The sequence below is a fragment of the Nicotiana attenuata genome, chromosome 6, assembly GCF_001879085.1.
Source record: "Nicotiana attenuata strain UT chromosome 6, NIATTr2, whole genome shotgun sequence".
NCBI lineage: Eukaryota > Viridiplantae > Streptophyta > Magnoliopsida > Solanales > Solanaceae > Nicotiana > Nicotiana attenuata.
The window spans coordinates 75,133,155-75,158,556 of record NC_031994.1 but is presented as its reverse complement, the minus strand read 5'-3'; the positions used below and the strand labels follow the sequence as shown (position 1 = coordinate 75,158,556).

Genomic DNA, 25,402 nt, shown 5'->3' with positions numbered 1-25,402 from the left:
TTCTCAAAAACCTTTCCGAACCCGAGCCAACCAACCCGATCACATATAAAATGGATAATTAAGGCAAATAGAAGCAGAAATGGGGGAAACAGAGCGGTAACTCATGAGACGACCGATCGGGTCGTCACAGGTGCAATATTTGTTACATATGTGGTTGATCGAGCATCTCCGTCATTACCCCAAATTCATGAGTTATGGCCCAAGCAAGAACAACTTCATCGAAAGTTACGAGAAAAGGGTAAAAGATTACAATTCTCCGGAAGGGGTTGAAGCATGGATATCCCATCTAAGATCTTTCAATGCGAGTCAAATTGAATAGACTTTGGGATGGCTCCCGGTGAGGGAAGTAATACACATGCTGGCTTTGAAAAGCTATCTCTTGCTGATGGGATTAAGAAGTGTCCAACCATATCCACTGCAAAGAGTTCTAAGGCGGCTAGGAAGGTAACAAGTGGTGCCTGAAGATGAAGATTTGAGAGTCCAAGTCATTGAACTACACCCGGAAGCTCCAATCCCCGAGACTTTAATCCAACAAATTTGGAATGCCTACCGGTACTTGAAGATGATACCTAGGTTCCAGATATCGCGAGAGGAGAAGTGGACCCAGGCTATGCTATGTGGTTCGAGAAAAGGTCTCGCGCTGATTGTGAGCCAGAGCCCGAGCCCGAAAGGCCCGCCAAAAGGCCTCATGTTCAGGCTTTTGATGATAAAATCCGAGAGCGGTTGGCCTGGGGAGAAAAGGAGAAGGGATACCAAGCAACCATTCACGCTTTAGAAGAAAGCTGAGAAACCTCAAATTTGAGAATGACTTACAGGCACAAGAGGCTGAAGGTGAAAACAAAAGTTTGACCCGCGAGGACGAGGCGCTCCAAGCCCAACTCCGGGAAATGAGAATAGCCGCTGAAATGTCTGTGAAGAGTGAGAGGGATGAAAAAATCATGAGAAACTTGAGACGAAACGTGCATGACTATGTGGCCGACCTGACAAAGGCCGAGAAAGATTTGGCAAAAGCCTATGCAAGGATGATCCAGCTGGGGAAAGATGTAGAAGAACAAACAAGGCTAGCCCGCCAGGTGAAGAAAAGCTATGACAGAGAAGCCGCGGTCTTAAGGAAAGAGTTGGCCGTTGCTGAAAATAAGATGGATGAACAAGTGAAAGACTTCCTGGCAGAGAGGGAGCATTGTTATGCCTTGATCAACATATTGGAAGAAAGCGTGTTGATTTTGCAAAACCAAAACAATGAGGCCATGAAAATAGTAGAAGTTTGGGAACAACAGATTGAGCGATTGCTCTAGGAGAAAGGCGCTATCAAGCTTAGAGTCAAGGAAATTATTGACTATGCGGCAATGAAATGCCATGAGTGTGAAAATATGACTCGAGCTATGTTCTTTACTTTGGTACTATCTTTCGCTCGTCAGGTTATGGCCGACCTTGAGCTCCTTCAGGAAGATCTTACATGAAGGCCTGCACCGAGACAAGCTGAAGCCGCTCGAGCTCCTGGAATAACATTTGAGGCTCATTTGTGTTCTTTATCGTTCGGTCTTTGAGTTTGTATTTTACTTGTTCCTAGCATCGAGTCTGTTTGTCTTTTCGTTCATTTCGAGTTTGTTGCTATCTATTTTGAGTCTGTATGTTTTTCTTTAAGTCAGTTATCAATGTCTTTGAGTCTTTGTAATGAAAAAACCAAAAAGATTTTTATTAACAAAATATTGAAAACCCCAAAAATTTTCTTTGATTTCATTTTGCATTTATTCTCTTGAACTACGTAATGGTCTGATTCATGCGGCATCATTATACGTAGGCAATACCCATCGAATTCGATCATAGCCATAATTAATCTGAGTGAAAATCAACAAAAAGAGAGAAAATTGAGAGACAATAATTAAGAAGAAAGGAAGGAAAATGTGATAAAAACAAAAGAGAAAATCAGGAATGACAAAACAAAAGAAAAAGAGAGTGAAAAAAGAAAAAGTGAGAAAGAGATAGTGAAAGTCGGGATGAAACATGTAGTCGTCGCAAAAAACATTTAGAAGCGTTTAACTGTCCAGGTGCATTGCATCCCCAATGTGTGATTCCCTATCTGTTGAATGTCTCAAAACTAACAAGGTTGTTGTGTGTGCAAATAAGACAGGTTCTATTCAGGTGGTTGGTTTGTCGGTAATCTATCTTTTCACCCCTACTTTACAAGGTCCAAAGGAAAGGTTCCAATATCTTCAGAAAGCAGTCTCCGCATCGTCGATCTTGAGGATAACCCTACACAGGTTATGTCACAATTGGAATCGGCCACTATCGAAGAAAATAAGAGGTTGCGTCTCCTCATATTGGAAAAGTGGGATGCCTGGTCCAATGGTAGAGAACCACCAAGTGCAATCCCTGGATTCCCCGAGCTGATCCCAAGGACGGGTGGAACCACCAACATCCCCATGAGCAACCCATTTGTCCTATTTGGGTACCCCACTATATCATCCAATTTTAACGGTATGCCTTCTGAGGTCCGTCCCCAGGCACCATTTTAAGGTGTACCTTCAACATTGTTCTCCGCACCATCGATCTTTACCTTGGCACAACCAGTCGTGCCCAGGCCGTGTATTGAACCCCCCAACATTCACCTTACAAGGTCCGCAATTTCAACCTGATATGACTCATATCACTCCAGAGGATTCGTATGCCCAACACCCACACTACGAGTCCCCGATTTAGCAGGAAAGAACAATTAGAAATCCCGAGCAGGAAGAAATAGCTCGGAAGATGAAAAGCTTGGAACCGATTTTGGAAAACATGCAAGGCCTGAGTGGCCAAAAAAAGTGTTTCCTTTTCGAATTTGTGCATGTTCCCCAATGTTCATTAACCTGCTGGTTTCAAAATGCCGATGTTCGAAAACTATGATGGGCACGAGGACCCAATCACCCATTTAAAGAGATACTACAATCAGCTGAGAGGGGCTGGTGGGAAAGAAGAGCTTCTAATGGCCTACTTCGGAGAAGCTTAACAGGAATCGCCTCCGAGTGGTATATGGATCAAGAAATCACCCATTGGCACATATGGGACGATTTGGCCCGAGATTTTGACAGACAATTCCAGTATAACGTGGACATCTCTCCCGATAGAATCTCCTTGTCCAATTTGAAGAAGAAAACCACAGAAAGTTTTCGCGAGTATGCTGTCAGATGGCGCGAGCAGGCTGCCAGAGCAAAACCTCACATGGACGAAGCAGAAATGGTTACGGTCTTCCTGCAAGCCCAAGAGGCTGATTACTTCCAAAATATGATGTCCGCTATGGGCAAGCCATTTGCTGAGGTTATCAAGATTAGGGAGATGGTAGAGAACAGTTTGAAAACGGGACGAATTTTGAGTCAAGCCGCCCTGAAAGATACATCACAAGCCATCCAGAATGGCTTAGGGGGTTTGGCTAATCGCAAAAAGAGGGAGGAGGGAGCCATGATAGCTTCGGGTTCAATAGGGCCTCGCCGATCATTTGACCACTCTTATACGCCTCCAAGAACCCCACAACACTATTACCCACATCAAGATGTAGCTTATGCCGTGGCACCACCTCACTATGTGGTGATGAATGCCCCACCTTACACACGGCCCCAGCAACACTATAACCAAACCCAAGCTCCACCTCCCAGAAGTAACCATCCCTACCAAGATCCATATAATCCTCGCCACCACAAAATACACACCACCATAATCCACGCACTCGTGAACCTCACCGGAGAAACAATTTCACCCCTATTGGTGAATCTTACTCCAGTTTGCTTCAGAAATTAATCCAACTGGGTGTATTGCAACCTGTGCCTCCCAATCGGCAAAATCCCGAGTCCCCATCATACAGGGTCGGTACTAGGTGTGCATATCATTCAGGAGTAGAAGGTCATGATAAAGAAGACTGTTGGACCCTCAAAAGGGCGGTAAAAAACTTGATCGAAGAAAAACGAATTGTGCTGAGGGACGAGGAGATCCCTAATGTGACCAACAATCCATTATCGACTCACAATAATGGGCCGGTCATTGGTATGATTGACCCGGCATTGAAGGCCATTGTTGCCATCACCAATTCAGATGCAAGACCTAAAGCGGCGGTGAAACCAGCCAAAACCGAAAAGAAAGTTGCTTCAGTTCCCTAAGCTGTTGAAACAAAAACTGGGCTAGCACCTACAAAGAATGTGATTATCTATGTTCCCAAGGCCCTGAGAAAAGAACAACTTATCCTCAACACTCTCAAGAAATTCGAAGAAAGGAGGGCTACATTGAATGTGCCAAGATTATATATACCAAAGAGGAACTATATGGCGCGGGGGCCGGTAATTTTACCATGGCTGGCTGAGCCCGTGGTTATCATTTGCGCACCACAAAGTCCTATGAAAGATCCCACCACAGTCCCATGGAACTACAATAAAATCGTGGTTACATACAAAGGAAAAGAAGTTATGGGAGAAGAGAACGAGATGAATCAGTTTGGGAAGTATCATACCCCAGAAGAGCTAAAGAAGTCCAAACTAAACAGGGATAAGAGAATGCCATCCAAGAAGCCTGTAAGTAATGAGGAAGCGGAAGAGTTCTTCAGAAAGATGAAAACTTCAGAATACTCAATAGTTGACCAATTTCGAAAGACTTCTTCCCAGGTCTCACTCTCGTCTCTGCTGTTGAGTTCGGATGAACACCAGAAAGTGATCCTCAAAATACTGAATGAAGCATATGTCCCGGTTGATACTTCTGTAGAACAATTGGAAAGAATGGCCGAAAGATTGTTTGAGGTCAATAGGATTTCCTTCAGCCGCGATGATTTGCCCCCAGAGGGAGCCGTCCACAATAAAGCCCTCCACCTGACTATCAAATATGAGGGCTATTATGTGAAAAGAGTGATGCTAGATGGTGGGTCCGGGGTCGATATTTGCCCTCTCTCAACACTCCAGTGAATGGAGACTGGAACAGAAAGAATTCGGGCTAACAACATCTGCGTGCAGGCTTTTAATGGGGTCAAGAGAGACACAATAGGAGAAATTGATCTGATTCTAACTATTGGCCCCGTGGATTTTGAGGTGACCTTCCAGGTTTTGGACATGGAAACCTCATAGAATTTTCTCCTGGGTAGACCATGGATTCATGCTGCCGGAGTCGTTCCCTCCACTCTTCACCAAATGGTCAAGTTTGAATATGATAATCAAGAGATTGTTGTCCATGGGGAAGACGAGCAATCCATCTACCAAAACCCCTCGGTCCCGTGTCTTGAAGCTAGAGAAGGCAGTGAGCATATTGTGTACCAAGCTTTCAAAATTGTGGTCGCCAACCAATTTGAAAAAGGGGTCCCATTACCTCAACGTTGCTAGTCTAATGTTTCGGTCATGGTCGCCACCCAAATTATTCGGAATGGGTACAAGCCCGAAAAGGGGCTCGGAGTGTCTCTGTAGGGAATCACTGAGCCTATTACCCCAATCACCAATGAGAAGTGTTTCTGTGTTGGCTTCCAAGCTACAGAGGTCGACATAACATGGGCTAATGAGCGCAAAGAAAAAGGGTGGGTCCTGTCTCAGCCCATTTCACATCTCGCCCAAACATTTGTCAAACCAAAGTATGTGGAGGAAGAAAGAGAGGCCTTCACGGCCAAAAACATCGATGATATCTGTGAAGCTTTGAAACAAATGCTATATGAGTCCCATATGGTCCAACCAGGGGAAGGCACGAGAAATGCCGAGGTGCAGTATATGAGGCCAAATTTCAAACTCCAGAACTGGGAGGCTACCTCATTCCCTGTCAGGCGGGAGTCCCGGTAGTTCAGTCTTGCCATCTCTTTTACATTACGAGTTATTTCATGGTGTAACTCGAATGTTTTACTTTATTGTCTTTTCATTTGATGTAAACCCTCATATCTTCAATTCAATGAAATGAAAATCAATATTTCATCGTCCATGAATATCTCTTTTCCTTTGTTCTGATTTTGCTATTTTTTCATCTTGTTCTTTTCGGTTCTAATAATGTGGACTTCATGCCCAGATCCTAAAAAGTTGTCTAACTTTGAAATAATGAATCAAGAACCAGAATATGATGAAGATGAGGCTTTTAGGGAAATAAATCGAGAATTGGAACAATATGAGATAAGCGTAAGCCAAACTTAAATGAAACCAAGCCAGTTAATTTGTCCGCCCAGAAGAAACCCGAGAAACCATGATAAGCATTCACGCTGACGAAAGAACTAAGGATGCTTTGATCCAACTTTTATTTGAATTCAAATATGTGTTTGCATGATCTTATGATGATATGCCAGGGTTGAGCATTGATTTGGTGGTACATAAACTACCTACCTATCCCGGTTATCCACCCGTCCAACAAAAGCAAAGAAAGTTCAAAACCGACATTAGCGATAAGATCAATGAAGAAGTCACGAAACAATTAAAAGTTGGTGTGATTCGAGTGGTCCGATACACCACATGGTTGGCTAATGTGGTCCCAGTGCCGAAGAAAGATGGAAAAACCCAAGTGTGTGTTGATTATCGGGATTTGAACAAAGCAAGTCCCAAGGACAATTTTCCATTGCCAAATATCCACATTCTTGTTGACAACCGTACTAAACATGAGATACAGTCTTTTGTGGATTGTTACGCTGGATATCATCAGGTTCTGATGGATGAAGAAGATGCAGAAAAGACTGCTTTCACCGCACCCTGGGGCACTTACTGTTACAGGGTCATGCCATTTGGTCTGAGAAACGCCGGGGCAACCTACATGAGAGCTATGACTGCCATCTTCCATGACATGATGCATCAGGAGATTGAGGTATATGTGGATGATGTGATCATTAAATCAGAAGACCATGTGCGAGATGTGAGAAAATTCTTTGAGCGTCTGCGCATGTATTATTTGAAATTGATCCCAGCTAAATTATGCATTCGGAGTTCCGTCTGGGAAACTTCTGGGTTTATAGTCAGTCGAAGGGGTATCGAGTTAGATCCAACAAAGATAAATTCTATTTGGGATTTTCCACCTCTAAAGACCAAGAAGGAGGTCACGAGTCTACTAGGGAGATTGAATTACATCAGCAGATTCATTGCTCAGCTCACTACCACTTGTGAGCCCATATTTAAGTTGTTGAAGAAAGACGCGACAATAAAATGGACATATGAGTGTCAAGAAGCTTTTGATAAATCAAATATCTATCAAATCCGTCAGTATTGGTTCCACCCAAGCCAGGAAGACCTTTGTTCTTATACTTGACAGTCTTGGAAAATTCTTTCGATTGTGTCCAGGGGCAACACGATGTTACCGGGAAGAGAGAACAAGCCATATACTATCTAAGCAATAAGTTTACCATATATGAAGCCAAGTACACTTTGTTGGAAAGAACTTGTTGCGCCCTAATTTTGGCCGCCCAAAAGCTCAGACATTACTTGTTGGCTTATACAACATATCTCATAACCAGGATGGATCCTTTGAAGTGCATATTCCAGAAGCCAATGCCCACTGGAAAGTTAGCAAAATGGCAGATCCTGCTCACCGAGTTTGACATAGTTTATGTCACCCGCACGGCGATGAAAGCCCAAGCCTTGGCGGATTATCTAGCTGAGAACCCGGTCGATGATGAATACCAACCCCTAAGCACTTACTTTCCAGACGAGGAAGTAAACTCGGTTGAAGTAGTTCCAGAGAATACCAATGCCTGGAAAATGTTCTTTGATGGGGCTGTAAATGCAAAAGGCATAGGGATTGGGGCAATTCTGATTTCGCCCACAGGTCAACACTATCCGGCCATAGCCCGTCTTCGTTTATTCTCTACAAATAGCACCGCCAAGTATGAAGCCTACATCATAAGTATGAACATGGCAGTTGATCTGGATGTAAAAGAATTACTAATCATGGGGGATTTTGATTTAATTATTCGACAAGCCCAAGGTGAATGGGAAACTCGAGTCATCAGACTCATCCCGTACAGACAACATGTGGAAGATCTCAGCAAACAGTTCAAGTCCGTCGAGTTCAAGTATATCCCTCAATTCCACAATGAGTTAGCTGATGCACTAGCTATTTTGGCCTCAATGATGCCGTACCCGGTAATGTTCATATTGACCCACTAAAAATCCAGATTCGAGAAAGGCGTGGTTATTGTAATTCAATTAAAATGGAGACAGATGTTCAACCATGGTATCATGATGTCAAAAGGTTTTTGAAAATAAAAGAATATCCCGAGCAGGCCAGTGGAGATCAAAAGAGAACTATTAGAAGGCTTGCGAGCAGTTTCTTTTTGAATGGAGAGGTTCTATACAAAAGAACTCCAAATATGAACCTTTTAGGTGCGTAGATTCCCAAGAAGCCGAAAATGTCATGAACGATGTGCATTCAGGAGTATGTGGGCCTCACATGAATGGGTATGCCCTTGCAAAGAAAATCCTCCGGGCAGGTTATTATTGGATGACCATGGAAAAAGATGGTTTCAGCTTCGTTTGAAAATGCCGTTAGTGCCAGGTACACAGTGACCTGATTCATGCACCGCCTTTAGAGCTACATCCTATATCAGCGCCTTGGTCGTTCGTTGCTTGGGGCATGGATGTTATTGGGCCAATCGAGTCGAAAGCTTCAAATAGGAACGGATTCATCTTGGTTGCCATCGATTATTTCACAAATTGGGTCAAAGCAGTCACTTTCAAAGTCGTCACCAAGAAAGTAGTGGTGCGCTTCGTGCATTCCAACATTGTTTGTCATTTTGGTATTTCTAAAACTATCATTATGGACAATGATGCAAAGCTGAACAACCACTTGATGAGAGAGGTATGCGAACAATTTAAAATTAAACATCGTAATTCTACCCCTTATCGGCCCAAAGCTAATGGCGTCGTTGAAGCTGCAAACAAAAACATCAAGAAGATCCTCAGGAAAATGATTCAGGGCTCTAGACAATGGCATGAAAAGTTGCCCTTTGCACTGTTGGGATATCGCACAACCCTGCGCACATCAGTTGGGGCCAACCCCTGCTTGTTGGTTTATGGCACTGAAGCCATAATACCTGTAGAAGTTGAGATTCCCTCTCTTCGGATCATTGTTAAAGTAGAAATCGAGGATGAGGAATGGGTCAAAACCCGATTGGAACAATTGACTATGATTAATGAAAAGCGGATGGCCGCAGTTTTCCATGGGAAGTTGTACCAACAAAGAATGGCCCGTGTCTACAACAAGAAAGTGTGGCCCAGAAAATTCGAAGTGGGGCAACTCGTTCTGAGACGTATACTCCCGCATCATGAAGAAGCCAAAGAAAAGTTTGCTCTAAATTGGAAGGGTCTGTACATTATAAGAAGAGTGTTGCCAAAGGGAGCGCTGTATTTGGGAGACATCAAAGGAAATAACCCCGAGACAACTGTCAATGCAGATGCGATCAAAAGGTATTACGTTGACCCATTTTTCACAACTTTAACATGCTCTGATTGGGATGACGAAGGCTTTCTTTCTCGCTATCAAAACACTATCAATCCTTTGCAAATCCGTTGAGCCGGTTCTCTTTCTTTGATTACCCTCTTTGAACCTAGAAGTTATTATTGAAAAAAATGAATGAAATAACAAATAAAAAAAGAAACAAAATAAAAGAAAACGAAAGAAAATAAAAAACAAAGCTCCTTGAAAGACGTTCGAATTGATTTCGAAAGGATACGTAGGCAGTCTCTCTTTCAGTACACCAAAATAAAAATCCATATTACCCAAAGTTGTACTGGGGCAGATGTTATAATGGTTCGATAACGGTTTCACATGAAAGGTTCCAAAGTTATAATTCAATTCAAATTATTTTTACCCTAATCCTTTTCAAGTCTTTCCGTGCAATCGAAAGCGGCTATCTTTGCAATTTCAACCCGGAAAAAAGTGGTCTCCCTCCCTCTTACAACCCAAAGCAAAATTTCTGAAACCTTAGTCTCAAACAAAAGAGCAAAAGATCAAAGATGCAGAGATGGTGCACCAAGCTCCGATCAATCGCCGCTCTCCGTTCAACCCTCACTACCCCCCAGCACCCTCTTCCCTATCGTCTTCTCACCACTGCTACCAATTCCATTAACAGACCTTTTACTCGTACCTTATTTTCTTCCAGCTTTACCCCCATTTCCCATGGCCCCATTTCATTCCTAACTCCTACTCACTCCTCTCTCCTCCCTTCTTCTGTAAGTTGGTCCCCTCATATCTTTATCATTTTCATCCGTTTTTTTCTTTATCGAGAAAAATTTAGTTTAATTAGTGGATACTTGTCGGGCACCTGATGCGTTGGGCTTGAACTATATATAGATGAAAATTTATGTACATGTATATATTTATATTAAATTGCACTCATTTTCACAAGGGGCAGCCCGCAATGACTTAAAATCTTTTGGTTTTCCAGAGCCTTTTAATAGTATAATGTGTTATACTACTGCTATTTATATGTAATTGCTCTAGTCTAAGTGCCACGCCTATTTAACTAAGAGCTGGAAAATGAAAGGAAAAGTAGAGGGGTTAATAAAAATTTGAGCTTTAATTCATGATCAGTCTTGGATGGTGCTGAAAATGCCCGTAGCATCTTTTGTGTTGCTTATTGCATCTATCTGTTATTTACGTGTATATTGTTGATTGATGTTTTTTCTAGTTCCAGGTGCTGAAAAGTCCTGTAGCATTTGTTGTATGTTTATTGCATTTGTCCGTTATTTACTTATTTAGTGTTGATTGCTATTTTTCTAGTTCACGCAAGTGCGGTACATCACTGCAAAACAGAAGAAGAGGAAGTTGAAAAGCAGGAAACCGATGACTCCGGTCACATCAAAAGTCAAGAAAATCAAAATGAAATTTTACTCGTATGTATATATCTTCATTAACCAATTTGTTCTATATTTTTAGTCATCTGAGATATTGAAGAGATGTGACACTTGTTTCTGGATCAGGTCTTATAAGGACAGATTTAGGGTGATGAAAGATGGACTGATTAGGCGCTGGAGAGAGGGGAAGCGACACAATGCACATTTAAAGGTCAGCTTTTCTCTTTTGCTTAGGAAGCTGGGATTGATTACGCCAAATGCTCTATACATGACCTTTTAGTCTTGTTTATAGTGCCTTATGCTTGTGAGGTCGTGTTTTAGGCTAAGTTGCTCGGACACGGGTGCGGATCTAAAGGTCAGATCCTTCGAAATATAAATTCTAAGATTTGGGGATACGGATCCTAGTATGGATAAGGGTGCAAGGATCCGGCTAAAAATAATTAAGTGTATATATATGTAGCTCTAAATTATGAGAAATTTTGTGGAACACTTACGTATAGCTTGTAAAGTCTGTATTTCATTTTTATTCTCAAGTTATAAATAAGTAAAGAATTGATTTCCTAGATAAGGTATGCTATTTTCTTCAAATTTACCCTAGTTTTGGTTCTGATTTCGGGAATCAAATTGTATCTCGTCTCGAATTTTTCCTTCCGCCGTGGTTAAAGCACCCGAAACTATTTGACCAGATCCGGTACGGATCCTATACCCACACCCACACCCATACTAGTGCCGTGTGGACACGTGTGCGGCACCTAAATTGCCGTGTCGGAGCAACTTAGGTTTTAGGTTATAATTTCAACCACTTAATGTGTTTACCTCAGTACTTGTCTTATTGCTGGTAATATAATTGTTCCTTGACTAGTAAGGAATAAAGATCAATAAGTGATCCCCCTTTTAACTGTTTGCCTGAACTTCCCGCCCACCCTAGCCCCCTTGGGGGGGGGGGGGGGGGGAGAAGAATGCTTCTCGGTGAAAGCGTATATCTTTCTTCCCACCATGCAAGAAACTTGGTTACTCTTTGGCAATGAGTGAGAAGATTACACCTTGCTGTTGCAACTGTTCAAGTTTGTGAATAGGCGCATAACTTGTAAAGTAGTCATTACTTCCTGAAATGATCATGTGATCGAAGGGTGCTAAACTTATTGAATTGATAGGATTCTTTTTGCTTAATACATTGAAATGGTTTAGCAATCCAGTTGATTTAGGGTTCAAAGATGTAATGAACTAAAATCTCAGTGAAAATCTAGGGCTGTCTGTCGATCGTTAGTTGATGATTTGTGACACCTGTTTAGGAGAAAGAAATTAGGGATTAAGGAAGTTTGGACTTTGGTCAGACCTCTAAATTGGAGCTATCAGATGTTGGAGTTCAAATAAATAAGGGAAATGTTCCTTATCAAAAAATAAATAAGGGAAATGCTGTAAGGAAGAAATCTGGAATCCAATATGCAGTGAAATTAGTTATGAATCAGGAATGAGAATGTGTAAAGGATTTGTACGACTTATTGAATTGAAGTTTTTTTGGAGCAAACTCACTGTGATTGTAAGCCCTTGTGGAATCAAACTTGTGCTCTAAGAAAATTAGGATTTCAACTTTTGTTAACTAAGACTATAGAAATGGATCAAGGCTTTTCTGACTAATCTAGACATTGAGAGTTTCCTAACCGGCAGCATGGTATAGTGGTATACAAGGTTCACGAAATTCACGAATTTCCTTATTAAAAAAAGGTGTCTTGAAATTGGTTTTAGACTCAAGTGGCAAGCAAGTGTTATCTTTTTTGCTAGATGGATACAAGGCAAAACAAAATAAAGCTTCTTTTTCGCTCTTACGTGTTGAGGGCAAAAGATAAAAGTAAAAGCCTCTAAGTGGATTGCATTCCTTTCAGTGCAATTTTAATAAATTTTGGCAGGCCATATGTGATGCAGAAAATTACGTTTAGAAGGAAGATTGCTATAAGTGCAGGAACTATGAATTTAATGTTCATACTTATCACAAAAAGGAAAGATCTGAATTATTTTCTTTTATCTTAATTATCAAAGTTCGTGTTGCTTTTAGAAGGATTTCACACTAAAGTTCATTTCTCTGTCCAAGTTTGTCTGTATTTATGTTGCGAGCAGCATTCTGGGCAATCTTTATCTTGGGGTTTATTGCGTCTTTTGGTGTCTTTTAGGTTGTTCTAGTATGCTGAGTTTTGGTTAAAGGTTAGGCAACAGAGTGTAGTCAATTAAACAAATGCAGTCATAAAAGTTTGATCACTAAGCTTGACTAAAAGCTTTCAAACACCTACATAAATTAAGATGTACTAATAATCAGAATTGCAGGTTAACTTGACCAGCTGCTAGTGCATGTTGAAAAATTGATTTGTATTATGTAGTGACACAAGAGGAGCACGAGTGGGAAGGGGTTCACTTTCGTTCAGTTGAAGCCCTATTTCTTAAGGGAAATTGTGCGAAATCCTTGAAGATGTTCCTTTTAGCACGTTATAGAAGTTCTTGAAAATAACATATAAGGCAGGAATAGCTGATATTAAGAAATTGCAGATCAACAACTACATAAAAGGAAGGAAAATAATATAAAAGAAATCCAGAAAACTAGGAACCAAATAATCAAAATTTGCCTAGAATAAGTAAAAGATAGAAGCTGAATTAATAACCTAAGCATTATAGAGTGCTACAGGACCACAACTACGATGCTGCTACACTGGTGAATAGTGATCCTACAGAACTTCTAGTTTTGCCCCATCTGTTTTTGTATCAGCTCTCCTTAGGTTCTAAAAGAAAGCTGGTGCCCAAGTTTTTGCATTCCATGGTGAGTGGGAGTGTCCATGTAATCCTTTCCATCATTTCTTCCTTTTTCTCTTATTGATTGGCTGAAGAATCTTCATATTTGATAAATTCACAAGATGAATGTCGTAAAAATGTGAATGCCAAGATATTTGTGCGCTCATTCAAGATTGAACAAGATTAGAAATGATCACATCTAACCGATAGTGCAAGTAACACATAGGATGAAAAAGAGAAGGTCAACTAAGATGGCTTTTCCATGGTCTACGTAAGACTTTAAGATGTACCTGTCTATACATGCGAGTGCGACAATATGATGATAAAAAGTGGTAAAATGCGATGGGATAGAAATTTCAAAATACTTGACAATCTTTTGAAATTAATATAGGCTTATCCAAGAACAATATATGTTATACCAACTAGTTAGGATTGAGGTTTAACTGTTAATTTTACACTTACATTTGGTGTGGTGCTTTCGGGAGTCTTTTGGTTCTGGTAAGACATATATGTGTGTGGAAATAAATGCAAGATCAAGAGAACCTTAAGTTTTAGAGAACCACTAATTTGCATCAAGTACAAATTGTTAAGTCTTGGAGTGGGAGCTGAATAGAGTAGAATGGATAAAGAAGATCCATATAGCCTATTCAACTAATTTTGTTTTGAGGCATGATTGATTGATTCATTGGTTGTCATTTGTTTCTTAACTACTATGTATCGAATGTAAAATCCATCCTTAATCGAATTGCATAGAAACACTCACTAATGAGTTGGCATTGCTTTTCTTTCTCCAATTAGTTAACAACTGCTTGGCCCTTGTAAACATTAGTAGTTAATTACGATATTGTGCATCACAGCGAAGTGTAACTTGGTGCGGTAATACAGTATTTGATGTGGCATGTATTAAACTAAACTCCTTTCGGAACATAATCTTGCAAGCTGTCAGGCTGAACTAGTCTAATAGTCTGTTTGGCCAAGCTTCTTTTTTGCCAAAAGTGCTTTTTTTTGGCCAAAAGCACTTTTGGTGTTTGGCCAAGCTTTTGGAAGGAAAAAAAGTGCTTTTGAGGAGAAGCAGAAGCAGTTTTGGAGAAGCAGAAAAAAGTAGCTTCTCTCCAAAAGCACTTTTTTTGAGAAGCACTTTTGAGAAAAATACACTTAGAAGCAGTTTTTTAAAGCTTGGCCAAACACTAATTGCTGCTCAGAAGTGCTTTTCAAACTAATTAGCCAAACACAAGCTGCTTCTCACCAAAAGTACTTTTGAAAAAAAGCACTTCTCAAAATAAGCTGATTTTTGCAGCTTGGCCAAACGGGCTATAAATTAGATTTGATTTCTGCTCTAACTGCAGAGTATTCAGCTTGTTAAGAGGAATAGTAAGTTCAAAATTTCCTTAACAAGGTGAAGTCTGCTGTAAGATCACAGCTTCTGAATCACTCTTATCTTATGCCTTCATTGAGTGGTATCCCCAACTTGTTTGGGATGGAGACGTAGTTGTTGTTGATGACGGTGGTGTCGGGGCAAGTTTGCACACACCTCGACTATTCCACCGGGTACCAGCTATTTCCCACCACACAGGGTTGGTAGGCAAATCTTTGGATTTTCCTGAACTCAAGGACTTCAGAAGTTGATTTTATGGTAGATTCTTGGATATGTAGAAATATAGTAAGGTCAAATATTCTGGAGTAAACTTTTTTTTAAGAATAAAGAAGTAAACTTCCATGTTTCTCCTCCTCCATGGTGCTCTTTACACATCGACAAAATGACACAATTATCATTGAAAAGAGATCCTTGAGCACCTAACCGAAGTTGAGCTCCCATCTTCCATGTTGAATTATCTGCATGTTATTGTGTTTGTACACTGGCATTCTTACAACTTGGATATGGTGTTAAACTAGTTTTATTGCTTGCTGCAGTCTAAGAAATCAAAACGTCGACTCAGGCAACCTGCTACTGTCCCTTTGGCTTATGCAAAAGTGATGAAGAAGCTCAATTTTTGTGGTTGAAGCATTTGTAGTTCTACGCCCTTGCTGCGCTTTAGAGGCGTGTTTTACTCTTATTTTATTGGTTTCTCCTCTGGTATCAGTTACTAGTGTAAAGGATTTTTTAAGTCAAACATGTAACATCTTTTGTTTCAGGTCGTTCATAACAAAGCTTTTACATTCTCTGGTAAAATGAGTGTGGATTTTGAGAGGTTTCCTAAGAACAAATAAGATTACCTAGAGATGATCTGAGGAGCAAGTCGTTCGAACGAAAAATATTCTCTGATATTCAAGTGGAGAAGTCTTCAACATGTTTCTGGTAGTTTAACTAACTTTTCCAACTGTGATACAAATATAAACTGATTATTTTACGTATTTTTAGAGGACTCAGGAAAGCCTAGCAATTTTCGCAGGATTTATTTTACAACATGTTGAAGAGCCTAAAGGAGAGCAAGTTAAAGTATGTCATCTAATATAAAGCAATTTAGCAATGAGACAAATTCATGCTAGCCGAGCGATTGTGTTTGTCAGGAAATGTGGAGTAAATAGTTAAATTATGTGGTTGTTAATCATAATTTTGGTATTTTTTCCCTAGGTATTCGGTGTCAAACTGCTAACCATCTCATTAAAAATGCCTAGTTTTTGACATGAACAAATGTTATTCCAAGGGAAAATAAACACAATCAGGTTTCCCATTGATTTTATATTTCATGTCAATTTCAATCTAATGTTCAAGCTAGTACTTATTAAGAGGAGAATAATAGGGTACAATAAAGCTTAATCTTGACAGATGATTCTAACTAGACAAAGCTTTCTACGTAGTTTCTAACTAAAGAAAGCAAAAACGAAGAAAAACTAAGTGGTTAACTTAAGTTAAAAACCCAACACACTGTTCCCAGCAAAAGTTTTTCACATGCAAACTTTCATCTGTGCAATGATTAATACACACACACGCACACAAAAAATTTCATAGATGAGATATGTTAAGTTCTCATCAAACATCCATTCACAGAGTAGCTGGAACTTTTTAAATATCAAAAAAAAAAATATTGCTGTAGTTGCCAGTTTGATCTCAAACAAGAAGCCGTATATAGCAAGTAAGAAAGACAGTTTTTCTCATGAATTTTCTCTATGTTCACAAAGAAAAGAATGAAGATTTCAAAGCAAAATTCATGATACATAGAAAAGTTTACCAAGTAATAATCCAACAGAAAATTTTGCAAAAGAGGGAAAAGCAACTAGAGCTGAACTCTCACTTCTTCTTGTACTTCTGTGGACAAAGGTACCTTCATTTCAGCACCACTACCCAAGGCAGTCATTGGTGAACCTTTTTCACTATGCTCTCTCACATGTCCAGCTGCTTTAGCTCCTGCAAAGTTACTGATATTCCCAAATATGAGGATAATTTTCCCAAGAATTGCAGCACAAAATGCTATCCCAAATGACTTGCTGATTTGTCCAGGGTAAACTGATGCAAGTGCAAAACCAGCACAAGTCCCTACTGCTCTCATCCATGAGAACCAAACTGAGAAAGCACCTTCTTTTCCTGCTGGTGAGCAATCCAACCAAAGGACTCTTCCAAATGCATGTAAAATCCCTGTTGCTGTACTTTGAACTGCAGCAAAAATAAGTATATGAACCTTATTCCAATTCTGATGGTGATAATAGAATCCGAATCCCGATACAACTGCTGATAATATGAAACCAAGAAGCTGCATTTTCACAGCATCTGCCCTCATAACTAACTGCAGCGGATGAGCCAATGGAAGAGAAATCAATGGGAATATGAAATAGGTTAGCCAAATGTATAAGATGTTCACAGGTGTAATGCATAGATCTCCAATTGAATAAAGTATCCCTCCTGTGAAAATGCACATTGTTGTGAAAGATGAAAGGAACACTCCAGCAAGGCTTCCAGCTGCATGAGGGTACTCGAAAATGGAAATAACATGAGTTTTCGGAACAGAATTTGAGGGAACATCTGCATTTGGACCAGGTCTATTCGTGCTTATAATATGAACAATTCCAATAAACCATATTAGACCACTAAAAATTGCAACAACCCACAAGCTAGTGAAGCTATCATCAGATTTCCCGAGCATATGATAAGTAAAAGCAGAGATTAAGCCAGCTCCTAAGCAGCCAGCAGCAGTGGAATGAAGAGAAAGCCAACTAGCCACAGCTCTTCTATCCGGGAACTGGCTTTTACGTATAGGTGAACCAACAAGTCCGCGAACCATTAGGCCAAGGTGACGGGCGTGGCAAGCTCCAGCTATAGTGTTGGCTGCAACAACAGCCGCGATATAAGGTGGAAAGATCCATCTAGTCTTGAAAAATCCAGCAGGGAGGCAGAAGACGGCACCAACGGCGGTTACTGCAGCAGAAATGAACTGTTGTTTCCTGCCATAATCTAGGTGGATGGAAAGAATACCAAGAATTGGTGCGGCCAGAATTAGGCCTATTACCCAAGAAACTGAAGTCCACTCCAGTGCTGAAAATTCAACACTGAACAGCTTCATTTTATGATATGTTAACATTTCATACCTGAAATTGGACAAATAGCAGGTTGAATTAATTAATCACAGTTATTACAAATCAATTATTTTATAGAATAAGAATTGAACAAACTTTTTTTTTTTGGTTTCCCACTCGGTGTTCGGTACCCGCATTGGAGCCTGACTATATCCGGATTCGCGCCGCGTAGGGCCCCTTTCGGGGGGGGAAGCGCTCCCTACCAGGGGTTTTTTCATATCCAGGGCTCGAACTCGAGACCTCTGGTTAAGGGAGGAGCAGTCCCATCCACTGCACCATATCCTTAAGTGCTATAGAAAACCAATTAAACATGGGGAGGGGAAATTTCTTAGCCTGCATCAAAATGCGATGCAATAGTAGCTTTTAAAATTAGCGACACAATCAGTTTGCAGCCAACAAAATAAGATGATTTTTCATTGCCTATAACAACACCAATACTAAAGGACAACAATTAAAAATTTCCCTCCATTTGGCAGATGTCTTGTTTAATTTAGAGTGTGTCCTTGAGAGTAAATCAACCAGTTAAATATTTCGATATGATACTAGATTACTATTTTTTATTTTTTATTTTTTATTTTAGTAGATTAGTAATTAGCTATAGAATTTCTAATATAGTAAGATCTGTAGCCTATGAGACCTTTTTTTTTTTGTACTAAAATGATTGAAATATTATTTTAATTGAATTAGACCTGCACGTGGTACATTGAGAACTAACTCACACCCAATTTTGATACAAAAAATGTACGGGTTTATCATGGTTAAATACAAATTAAGGTGATAATACAAATTAATATATAATTAACTGTGACACCGAGCGCGAGTAAATTTTTTTTCATTTGATGTATAAAATTCTTTGTATCACTCATGATATGTCTCAATTATATAGTGTACTTACAGTTGAAACTCCCTCTGTCTGCACTCGAGACCCCTGGAATTCTTAACAAGACGTTGTTGAGGCTGTGATGGCCAGGACACAGTTTGGCTGAGGATGAGGGGAAAAACAATTGGAATCAAAACTGTGTGAATGAAATAAGAGCACATCCCATATAAATACCAACCAAATACTTCAGTTTTTGTTGGCTTCTCTTCATATCCTGCAAACAATCTATAGGCCTCCTCATCCCTTTGGATTTTGTGTTCCACTGATCTTGGCTTCAAACTTGGTGCTTGTTCCACCTCACAATTGTTCTCTCCATTTTCTCCCATTCTAGCGCTTTGAAATGTACAAAAGCAAATTAAAACGAGTTTTCACTTTTGGTTCCAGAAGTATATATATCGCAGTGATTGTTTAGACTTTAGAGTATTTGTAGATACTTTAAAATTTGGAATTTTTTTTTGTATGTGAAGGGAACAGCTGGCTGTGATGGTTTCAAGGATTTAAAAGACCAATTTTGGATTTTGTAAACCTTGTTTGGATTATGTAAATATTGGTTGTATTAATTTTGAAAAACCTTGGTTTCATCACTGTGACATCAAGAAAAAAAAAAAAAAAAGTATGTTGGCTTTATACTGTTTTTTCTTGTACTGTTCGTCTCTTGTTATAATATTTCTATTTTGAGAGTTTGAGAGGCCAAAGACATCAAATGTTTCATAATGGAAACATAGAGTTAATCGGCAGATTGAATAATGTCATACGTGTCAAACCTGAAAACGGATGCGAGAAAGATATCAAAAATTTGCGTAGGGTTATATTGGACTTTATCTGTTTGATATCATTTTAAAAGCTTGATTCGCATCTCTCCAAATCATTCCGAAATAAGCTAGAAATAGGGTCTAGCTCAGCTCTAAGTCTAGATTGCCTTCGTGGAAACTAGGGTCAATGGGAGAAATCAAATAAAAGCAATTCTTTTTTTTTTTCCGATTTATATAAAAGCTTACCTGTTAACAATATGTTTATCTAAAGAAAGTTAAAGATCGGCTAAAAGATAAATGCGCATCAATCCAAATTAGTTTGGATCAGAGTATATGAATCCTCAATAACTGGTCCCTTCATTTGGAATAATTCATTACTACATCCTAATGAAGTCAATATTATTATAATGATATACATGAGAAATTTTATTACTAGCCATCTACCTACCACAACTCTCTCTTTGTATTTAGCTCATAACAGCACGGCAGTGTAAATTCATATACGATGCAAAACTAACATAGACGGGAATGTAAAAACAAAAATTATAAAAGACTGAATAAACAAATTATTAAGCAAAAACTATCCAAACAGGTTTTTCTTTGAAATAGATTTTGAAAACAAAATTATCCTAAAATCTATTCTGAGAAATTCTCAAAACGTGAAATCACACGTAAAATAATAGTATATAGAAAACAGGTACATAAGAATTAAGAACACAAAAGTTATCCTAAAATCTTTATCAAAAACAAAAGATGTCCGTTTGAAAGAAAGAAAAAAGAATTGTTCAGTCGCTTAGAACGTACGTATTAGGTGTTTCGTCATGGAAAGAAAGCACAAAGAATATTCATAGTGGCTATAAAAATGTGAAATTACTAAAATTCAAATAGTCATTTATAACCTGATTGTTAATGTCATTACCATTTTGGCACATCACGTTAAATTTGAAAATATTTCAATTAATTGAAGGTTGAATGAATTTAATATTATTTAGTGTACTCTCTTTAAGACGACAAATGGTGAAATTGAAGAAAGATCAAATGTTGGATCTTTAATTTCTTGTTATCAAAATTCATAGTTCTTTCCCAGATATTACTTTGGCACCTCTGATAATGTTCTAGTCAAAAGATGGTACTTGTACACGAGAATATGTGATTAAACCAACATTAATATGCATGGAAACTATCGACAATGTCTACCATTGAAATTGGTACAAAGGCCTAATTCTGAAATGTAAAAAAAGTAGGATTTGGCATAATATTCAGAAGAATTACATTAACAAAAGAACTTGTTAAAGAGGTAATAACTGTTAATATTACCATTAACAACAAAACTTTTACACCTAGAGAGCACCTAGTATTTGCTAGGCATCATTAGATCTCTTCTAATTACATATCCGAGTTAACAAATATTAATATCTACGAGCTCTACCTGTATTTCTCATGCTATCTAGTCTAATCTTAACTTTTTACAATATACTTTTTTATATGTTTTATTTTTTACTCATTCGTCTTCCTTAAATTAGAAATTCATTAAACAACCTTAGTCTAATTTTATTTAAAATATTTTGCACTTTTATCTTTTACACAAGAAAAATTTAAGGTGCATGTCTTGTGGTAAATAGAATATTAATTTGAAAAAAAATACAAATTATTGTGTAAAAAGCAAAAAAAAGATTAAAAATAAGTAGTAAAAATTAACAGTTCATCCAAAATTTGAAAAGATAGGCCTTATTAAACTAGTGTGTTAACATATGACTTCTAATTATGTGTTAACATGACTTTTCTTCTTGATGATTTGTAAATAACATTATATATCAAAGGGACGGTTTTGGAATTCAATACGCATAAAGTTAGTGTGATGATCCGATAGGTCATCTCATGTTTTAGAACTAAATTCTGTGTTCCGAAACCTTAAATATCTTATTTTAGCTTTCCCCGTTTGCGTATGCGGTCCGGGTATTTTTCCGGAAGGCTTATATGTTAAAAACTGATAAAAATAAGAACTTTTGCCTTAAAAATTAATTTGAGTTGACTTGGTCAATGTTTTGGACCCGGATTTGTGTTTTGATGATGAACCACCTTACTTAAAAATTAAGTAAGGATATGAATACCCTCTCTTCTGAATGATGAACCACCTGTTTATCTGAATAAATAAACTGCGGCCTCAGGCCCAAAATATATGTGCACAAACTGCGGCCTCGGGCCCAAGTATACGTATACGTAACTGCGGCCTCAGGCCCAAAGATGCATAAAGCATAAACTGCGGCCTCAGGCCCAAATACAGGTGTACAACATCCAGGGATTTAAAATCAGGAACTGAGAATCATACCGCAATACATGATAGTGAAATACTGAATCACACAGAGTTACATGATACTGGAATATTGGATCACACTTAGTTACATAATACTGGAATACTAAATAGGACTAGACTGAGATATGTATTCTTGAACTGATTATGAACACTGAAACTTCAACTGTTTATGGCATACTGAGTAATCTATGCTAGGACTCAGGGGGCATCAAACCCAAGTCTATATTGAATACGCACTAAGCTCACAACGTTCAAAATGAAAGTCATGAACGAGTTATGTAGCTAGAGAATAGAAGTTCTACAACAATTCAAGAAACTAGGCTAAACTATATTTATGCGGTAATTAGAATTATGGTAAAAGAAACATAGTGTAGGGAGAATCATTAACATTCCCAAACATAGAGAGTTAGCCTCACATACCTTAACTTCCTGCTCTTGAGCGTAATACAACACTCGCCAACCCTTTCAACTTTAATCTATATCAATACAAGTCAAAGGGATTCCATATTAGCAATAATACTCATATTTTGGTTACTTAGGCATTTTCTCAAACACTTGGTGGCGTAAAGCTTCATAGTCCTTATTAATGGTGTCTCTACACCCAATAACCATTCTCTTGCTCCTAGATAAATCCTAAAGTCTCAAATGGTTATATCATTCTTTATCACCCATAAGGTAAACAACACCCTTAACCAATAATCAACAATCGACACCCCAAACCTATAACCGTTCATGCTTTTCTATCAAACCCATCAACTCATATCTCATGAACTAGAGTCTATAATCATTAATCCAATGCTAGAATCAATTAGAGGGTGAAGATATTACCTTTTTGAAGTTCAATCCCCTTGAATTCGAGTTCTAGGTTCCTTCTCTCAACAATGATGTCCCAATCAAATATCTAATGATATGGAGGGTTTACCCATGTTAATAAGATGTTGGGAAATTGAAACAAACTTAGAATCACCATTAGAACTTACCTTGGATGGAGGAGGGACCCTTAAAGAGTTAGGTTTTTGAGGGCTCCCCTTTCTGGAGTAATTTTTTGTGTTTTGGGAGTGTGGGGGACGAAGTAGGACTTTAAAATGATCCCCAAGTGCGCCCCCCGCGCACCTGACCGCGCAAAATGGCAGTAACACTGCCACAAGTGCGCGGCCGCGCACGGGCCGCGCATATTGCGCACTGTTCTTTAAAACGCATATAACTTTTTGCACAGAGACTCGTTTGGCCTCCACAATATATTGTTGGAAAGATATTTCAAAGTCCTACAACTTTCGTGTTTTGAGTTTTCCCAAATACCTTACACATTTTCACTAAATCCTGCTGCAAGACTCACCTTTTGTAAACTTAGTAGATTTATTGAATCTTGTACACCTCACTCTTCGTCTTGATTCTAAAATAACTATTTTCACCCATACTCATCCCGCTAGGACTTCATATGTCTAAAATATCATATTAATACCCATTTAACATATCCACACCTAGTACGAATGTACGGGGTGTTGCAATACCGGGTTTGTATTTTGGTTTCGGAGCTCGGTATAGGTCCACTATTATATTTATGACTTGTCTGTGAAATTTGGTTAGAAATGGAGTTAGTTTGACGTGATTCGGACGCTCGGTTGTGAAATTAGAAGTTTTAAAGTTTTCTTAAAAATTTCATTTGATTTGGTGTTCAATTCGTAGTTCTAAGTGTTAATTTGGTGATTTGATCGTGTGAACAGGTATGTATGGTGTTTTAAAACATGTGTGCAAGTTTGGTTTGGAGCCCCGAGGGCTTGGGTGAGTTTCAGATAGGCTACGGACTGAAAATTGGACTTAGAGCATTGCTGGTTCTGCAACTGGTGTCTGATCTCGCATTTGCGAGAGTAGTGTTCATATTTGCGAACATTCCCCAAGCTGGTAGGCTCGCAATTGTGAGCAAATTTTTCGCATTTGCGAAGAGTACCTGGGCCAGCCTTAATTTGTATTTGCAATCTAGAGGTCGCATTTGCGGGGAACCATTAATAGCATTTGCGGCCAAGTCTTCGCATTTGAGCTGGGTCAGGTAGTGGTCGCAATTGCGATCAAATAGTTGCAATTGCGGATTGGTCAGTGTTTGCATTTGCGAACTTCTTATCGCAAATGTGATGACTGCAGAGGTGTGGGAGTCTTCGCAAATGCGATGGATTTCTCGCATTTACGGGCTTCGCATTTGCAAAGCCCAGGTCGCAAATGCAACATCTACAGCTGAACAAAATATCACTTAGACGGGATTTTTGGTTCATTCTTCAAATTTTCAAAACCTAAAACCTTAGAGTCGAATTTCCCAAGACTCCTTCTTCCCCAAATCGTTGGTAAGTGATTCTAACCTATCTCCTTTCAATCTTTCACTACATTTCACAAGTTTTCAACCTAATATCTAGAGTTCTCATAGAGTTGGGGGGTTTTTGGGTAGGAATTAAGGATTTGGTAAATTGGGGATTTAGACCTCAAATTGAGGTCGTATTCCAAAACCAATTATATAACCGAGCTCGGGGGTGAATGGGTAATCGGGTTTTGATCCAATTTTCGGGTTTAGACCAAGCGGGCCCGGGTGTTGACTTTTTCAATAATGACCTAAATTTAATCTTTGCAATCGTGGGTGATTCCTAAGGCTTATTTTGAATCGTTTGGTTGGTAATTTGCTAGATATTGTTGGTTTAGATGCTTGTTTGAAAGGCAAAGCTATGGTTGAGCTTTGAGTGGTCTTTGGAGCGAGGTAAGTGTTGTGCTTAACCTTGACTAGGGAATTAGGAACCCTCGGACTATGTGCTATATGATTGTCATGTGAGCGACATATATGCGAGGTGACGAGTGCTTATACGTCGCCGAATAATCTGTTTTCCCAGATTTACTGCTTTTTCCTTAATTATTTTCTTTCCTGCCTTAACGGTTATATGCTCTATGTGCTTTCCATTCTTAATTGCTACTTGCTATTCAATATCTTCTCCTGTTCACATTATTAGTTCTTCCATAGATTCATGACTCCCTGCTATTTGTTTAAATAGACTCACTTGCACCTTCTAATCGTCAATTGCTGAATTGGTCTCGCCGTGTAGTATTACTCGTGTAGATTTCTTTACTATATAAGTTCCCTTTTGGTTCAGTTTGTTATTTATTGACCGTAAAGGCTTTGTGGTTGAGCTATTGATTTGATTGTGCTTTGAGTATTTGGTACTGATATGGTGGGATCGGGCTGCAAGCCGCAGCAGGTGTAATAAGGGTTGATTGATATGGTGGAATAAGGGTGAATAGGTTCTATACGGTGGGATCGGATTGCGCGCTGCAGCAGGTGAAATAAGGGTGGATTGATACGGCAAAATAAGGGTGAGTTATGATATTGATATTGACATATGGTGGGATTGGGTTGCGTGCCGCAACATATATA

The 25,402-nt window shown here is 39.1% G+C and overlaps 2 protein-coding genes across 2 annotated transcripts; one reads left to right on the top strand and one right to left on the bottom strand.

The window, feature by feature from the left end:
* On the top strand, positions 9,787-15,847 carry LOC109227227. Its single transcript, XM_019392298.1, has 4 exons — positions 9,787-10,136; positions 10,687-10,799; positions 10,887-10,971; positions 15,450-15,847. The coding sequence occupies exons 1-4, from the start codon at positions 9,921-9,923 to the stop codon at positions 15,537-15,539; spliced, it is 504 nt and encodes a 167-aa protein (XP_019247843.1). The 5' UTR covers positions 9,787-9,920; the 3' UTR covers positions 15,540-15,847.
* On the bottom strand, positions 16,665-19,493 carry LOC109228320. Its single transcript, XM_019393471.1, has 2 exons — positions 18,943-19,493; positions 16,665-18,059 (listed from the first exon to the last, which is right to left on the bottom strand). Exons 1-2 carry the CDS (start codon positions 19,251-19,253, stop codon positions 16,754-16,756), a joined length of 1,617 nt encoding a protein of 538 aa, XP_019249016.1. The 5' UTR covers positions 19,254-19,493; the 3' UTR covers positions 16,665-16,753.

Excerpts from the sequence above, each read along its gene's own strand:
- LOC109227227 (XM_019392298.1), top strand. The coding sequence starts at position 9,921 with ATGCAGAGATGGTGCACCAAGCTCCGATCAATCGCCGCTCTCCGTTCA. Across the intron at positions 10,800-10,886 it reads ATCAAAATGAAATTTTACTC|GTCTTATAAGGACAGATTTA; the intron begins GTATGTATATAT and ends TTTCTGGATCAG. Across the intron at positions 10,972-15,449 it reads GACACAATGCACATTTAAAG|TCTAAGAAATCAAAACGTCG; the intron begins GTCAGCTTTTCT and ends TGCTTGCTGCAG.
- LOC109228320 (XM_019393471.1), bottom strand. The coding sequence starts at position 19,253 with ATGGGAGAAAATGGAGAGAACAATTGTGAGGTGGAACAAGCACCAAGT. Across the intron at positions 18,060-18,942 it reads AGACAGAGGGAGTTTCAACT|GTATGAAATGTTAACATATC; the intron begins GTAAGTACACTA and ends GTCCAATTTCAG.